Source organism: Atta cephalotes (genome assembly GCF_000143395.1).
Source record: "Atta cephalotes unplaced genomic scaffold scaffold00003, whole genome shotgun sequence".
NCBI lineage: Eukaryota > Metazoa > Arthropoda > Insecta > Hymenoptera > Formicidae > Atta > Atta cephalotes.
In genome coordinates, this window is record NW_012130067.1 from 9263112 (window position 1) to 9269183 (window position 6072).

Below are 6072 nucleotides of genomic sequence, written 5' to 3' on the forward strand. Positions count from 1 at the left end.
TAATAGTAAATGGTCATAAAAGACACATAAAGTGAACTTATGCCTATATTCAGATAGAAACATACGGTCTAACAGTTGTTGAAACGAGTAAAAAATATGCTTTTACATATAAAATTCTAAAATAATTTTAGTTTTCATCGATAATTACAACTTTGATAAGTACGAGACAAGTCATATTTTCACAATTAAGCAAATAATAACGAAATGACATGCAACATAAATTTCGTCATTAAAATGTCACTTTTTCATGTCTATAAATTCAGCCATTTATTGTAGTAAAACGTTGAAAAAAGATAAAAATATAAAATTGATATAAATTACATTGATACACATAGATATACGTTGTTAAAATTTAGAGAATATAAATCGATGTCATTCTTACTGATAATTAAAGTATGTATAACTTTATAAGCGATAAATTTTAATTAAATATTTTTAAATACATTTTACAGTTTGTAAAGAATACAAAGTTTGAGTAATTCATTACATCAAAGTTTTTTAATTCTCATGCAGAAAATAATTTAGTATTTCTTTCTAACATTTCTATGAATCTTATATATCCATAAATTTTTAGTGAACAAGTAATCTTAAGGTATATATTTATAAAATAATATTTTTTTGTTTTTGTTATTTATATTTTCTTTAAATACAATATATTTTTCCATACACCATGTGACAAAGTATATTTAAAAAAAAAGATTATATAATAAAGGAAAAAGATAATCCTCCGTGTTTTGTTAATATTATATAATTACATGCATATGTAATTTTATATTTGTGTACTAAATAAAAAAATTATTAAAAATATGTATAAAATAGGAAGGAAGGAAACAAGCGTTGTACAAACTTAAAAGTACGTTTTCAAACTTTTTTCCATACTTAATGGTTCAGTAGACGGAGAGAATCTTTCTACTGGTTTACCTTCTTTGTTTACAATAAATTTAGTAAAATTCCATTTAATTGCGTTAGTAATGAGTCCGCTTTTCTGTGTCTTCAGCCACTTCCACAACGGATGAGCATTCTCTCCGTTTACATCAATTTTCTCAAACATGTCAAAAGTAACATTGTACTGTTTCACAAAATTTAATATTTCCTCAGAAGTGCCCGGCTCTTGACCAGCAAATTGATTAGAAGGAAACGCAAGAATTCGCAAACCATTATCGCTATATTTATTATATAGTTGCTGGAGTTGTTTATAATTGGTATCTGTTAAGCCACAGTTACTGGCTACATTAACAATAATAAGAACATGACCATGATATTTCTCCAATGAGACATTTTTGCCCAAAATGTCGTTTGCATAGAAATCGTAAACTGAAGTAGCTGACTGCCAATTGGTGTCTTGATTAAATTCCGATGGTGTGGAACATTGTGTATCTTTATTCTCGCAATCTTGAGCAATGATTTCTGAGATGGCAAAAAGTAGAAATATTGATGCAATTCCTATAAATAATACAAGATATTAATATTTTAAAATATAGTTTTTCTTGTACTTCAATTTAAACAATTTGTTTTGTTTATTCTTTTTTTCTTTCATTTTTTCTTTAAAAAATATGTTGAATTATATAAAATACTATACCATAATAAGTAATGACAAAATATGATCATATTTTTATGATAGAAAGAGGAAATTATAAAATAATTTTTCATACTGATATGTGTTTTTTATAAAAATATTGGTTTTGATGAAACGGATAATTTCATTAATTTTATATTTAGATATTTGTTTTATGTTAAAAAATCCATTTTACTGATCTTTTTATGTATTTATTTTATGTGCACACAGAGCAGATATAATATAGCTAACGAGAAATACAAGTTTAAAGACAAATAATGTTTTCTTAGAAGTTAAACTAAGTTCTTTTTCATAATTTGCCAATAAAATATATAATAGCAATGAAGATATTTAAGATTATTAATTACGTATTATTCTATAATTATTATTTTATAAAGAAGAAAAAGAAACTTTCCCTTTTATTAATTTTATCAAAAACATAAAGAGTGCTTATTATTAAAGATATTTTTAACTATATAAAACATTTAAAATGCAGACGATTTAATAGAAGTATGAATTTAAATTAATTAAAATAAAAAATACATAATATAGGACAACTTATAAGTTTTAATAAAAAAATTGAGTTTAAAAACATTTTACAGATTTACCATTTTATTTTGTCTACTAAATTTATAATTTTTTTTATAAAAATATATTTTGTCATATTAATTAGATTTTTTGTTGTATTTTTACTGTTTTCATTAAAATAAAGAATTTATTTCACTTTGAATTTTTTTATTTAAAAAAATGCAGATTAAAACAAAAGACAAAAATGGAAGAAAACAAGAGAATCCAATGTATCAATGTTATATTTTTTAACTACAAATTTTGTTTTTCAAGCTTTCACTTTATACGAACAATAGAGAAACTACAATAAAACTTGTAATAATAAAATACGTAATGTTAAAAAAATTTTTTTGTATATACAAATGTTTTGAAAACTATAATGAAATTTTTCAAAAAAATCTGAAGAATTTTTTTTGTTCGCATACAACGTGAAAAACAATAGCTAATTATTACTTCTTTTCATACAAAAATTGGAAATATTTGCCTAAAAGAGATTTAAATGACACATACGTAATCAAGCTACAAAGATTAATATTAATTTTTTAAAAGAGATTGATTTTCTTTAAGAATACTTACGTAGCATTTTGTTGAAAATATCAATTCTGAAGTTGATGGAAAATGTAACTACCCTTTACTGTCGTAATAAACAAGTATTATTGTATTAAAAAAATGACACGTATATTAAAATAGAACTCAGATATCACCGCGATGCACGATGTAACTTTATTGGATTATCAAATCGCCAGCATCGTTCGAAGACGAAAATATATATAGCTTACGGACTCTTTTTATTTCCTGAAACCTTGAAAACACACTGACCTCTATCCTTGAAATACGAATCACAGCCAATCACAGGAAATTCCGACTCATTAGTTTTTATATACAAGGCGTCCCAAAGTCTAGTATTATAGAAAATATTAAAAGAGCAAAACAAAAGCTCTTATTTATATAATTGCTTAATATATCTATCATTAAAGCTATAGTACACAAAACTTAAGCAGTAAATAAATCCATATTTGGTACTGCTTATGTTATTACCTTAGGCTTCAGGTTCTCTACTGTAATTGGCTGATTCGCTTATGTTTTTATGCCATAATCTTATATTTACTTCAATAAGTAAATTTATGCAGTCAAAAAAATATGAATAATAATATTATGGTTAATAATGATCTGTAGTCTGTACTCTGTGTGAAATTGATTTTATGAGACACCCCGTACTTCCAATGATCAATGTTCACTGCGCCATCTAGAAGTAAATATTTACTCGAATAAAGCAACTATCATCAAACGTCAGTTCTCTTAATTTAAATCTTAAACATATATAGGAATCAGAAGACAAAGATCTTAGTTACGGTTGCTTCTGCATAACGAAAATACGCCCCATTACATACATTTATATGCTTGGAAGCATATAATATAACCAGTAAGGATACTTCGTGTCTGCATCTTTGATCTCAACATATTATAATCATTCACTATCTTATCAGAATTGAATAGAAGAAAGTCTATCTATTTTCCAAAGATACTTGTAAAATTGTTGATGTATGTCCGATGTATGTACTGTCCGTCAATGGCCTAGTTTCCATCGAAGATTTAAACCAGCCATCAAGTTAGAATCAGCCAATTACAGTCAAATATTCCACTGTTACAGTCAAGCGACAAGAGAATGCTCGACTGTAGATAGTTTCTTACATTCTGATTTGGTTTAAATCCTCGATGGAAATTAGGCCAATTATTCGAAAGGTCATAGTAACAGTCTGACTTATCCGCCCGATTTATCCGCTGGGTATAATTTATTCATTTCTAAATTAGAGAAAGAAGAAAAAAAGAACAAGTAAAAAATCAATTGTATTTATTTTCTTATTTTTATTCTTTATTATGATAAATAAATATTATTTATTGCTGTTTATTACTAGGCTGATTTATTACTAGACTGCTATTATAACCTTTCGAATCATTGACCACGCGTTTACATGCACATCCTTTGATCGGGTTTAGGTTTCTTTTTCATTAATCTCGATTAAAATGACGACGGTTGCATGGGTTAAGCCCAGTTTCACAATTCATCGTTAACTTTTAACCGAGGTTTAACTTATTTTAATAATGAATAATAATCGACGAGATACTATTAAAGACCATCAACCTTGGACAAATTTTCAGTGATATAAAAACGGCCTCAAAGGCCCGGAGGTAATTGAAGAACGCTGACATTATCGACAATTGATGTAAATTTGCTATTATTAATATAAATATTTGGCTCATATATTATTAAATTCATGATTTGTATTACATAAATGTTCCATAAATAAATATGCATACTTGTAAAGCGATAATATTCTATGTATTGCAGAAAAATTATCATTTTTTTCTTTGCAGTTCATCTCTGTTGATAATCAAACTTTGACGATACACTGAAATCACAATTTTAAAGAAAAATTGAGTATCATTGAGTTTTAAATGCATAAATACGTCTACTAAACTAATAAATCATAAAATTAGTACAATATTATCAGTTTTTATCTCTTAATTACTTCAATATTCACAAGAATGCGAATTCCCGTAAGAATCTTTAATAGTATCTTGTCGGTGGTAATAATGAGTAATAGAACCGACGAGATACTATTAAAGACCGTCAACTTTAGACAAATTTTCGGCGATATAAAAGGGATCCCAAGAGTCCAGAGGTAATTGAAGAACACTAACATTATCGACAAAATAATATAAATTTGTTATTATTAATAATAGCGATTTTGGTTGGAATGCACTAGTGTACATAAAGCTGTTATACACAATTACCGTAAAAATATATTAAAAACAGATTAATTAATTATCATACAATCCCCAATATATTTTATTGTATTGTTAATAAAACATGTATTTAATAATTTCCATTTCATTTTTGCGCTCATAATGATTTCGGCTGGAACATTTTGAGTATCGGTACAACTGGTGTGTTCGGCTGATTGAATGGTGCAGTTCCTCACCAGTTCACATGTTTTTCTGGGAGTCGATTGTGTATCTTCAAATGAAGTAAAATTACAAAAGTGAACAAATTCACTAGATTAGATTCACTAGATTCATAATTTAATTGGTCAATACCTGGTAATCTTTGCTCACTTTTGTAATTTTCATCACCTATTTTCAAAATCCACAATTGATCTTCTGGGGCCCTATTCTTGAATCTGTATGCAACTTTGCGTATACGCACGTTGCGATTGACGAAAAAGATGTTATATTCTTGAGTACTGTTTTGTAGCATTCGCAATGGGAAACATACGTTTTTTAATATGCGGAAATATGTTGTATAACGTTATAAAATATATTCTACAAACATTAGATCCAAAAGCATACAGTCGACAGCGGAATGGTAATTCATACCGGCAAAAATTATTATGTTGAAAAGTAATTAATTGAATCACATTTAATTAGTTTTCTTATGTTTAACCAGTATAACTAAAAAAATGTATGTTTCCATAACCTTAAAAATATATATAATTTTCTTTTTTAATTATATTTCTATTTTATTTTCTATTTTTTTTTAATTATGTATATTTTTTATAATTTTTTTTTATTAAATTTGCATTATTGATTGCTCGAAAATCTTATAAAAGTTTACAATAATAATATATACATATAATTATTAGATGTGGGGAAAAAGTGGCGTTTTTCCCATTAGATGGGATTAAAAAAAACACCACGAACTTTTTCACACCTAATATATACATATCTATATACACATTTTATATTTATTCTTATATATTTTATATATTACAGAAAATTATTCTCACTCTGTTCGCAATTCATTCAGTTTTGCAAGAGTAGAAGGAAATTTAATCCAATGGTTCATTGATTTTCTTATTATTACATCTATTATTTCATGAATACAACGGGAAACGTTAACTGACTGTTGGTTAACTGACAGCCATATAAATATTTTTTCCGATATCCAT

General features: G+C 26.4%; 1 protein-coding gene across 1 annotated transcript; it reads right to left on the reverse strand.

The window, feature by feature from the left end:
• Window positions 1-241: 241 nt before the first annotated feature.
• LOC105625818 (probable glutathione peroxidase 2) lies at window positions 242-5254 on the reverse strand. The gene is made up of 2 exons (XM_012207130.1): window positions 5222-5254; window positions 242-1327 (listed from the first exon to the last, which is right to left on the reverse strand). Exons 1-2 carry the CDS (start codon window positions 5252-5254, stop codon window positions 848-850), a joined length of 513 nt encoding a protein of 170 aa, XP_012062520.1. The 3' UTR covers window positions 242-847.
• Between the last annotated feature and the right edge of the window lie 818 nt (window positions 5255-6072).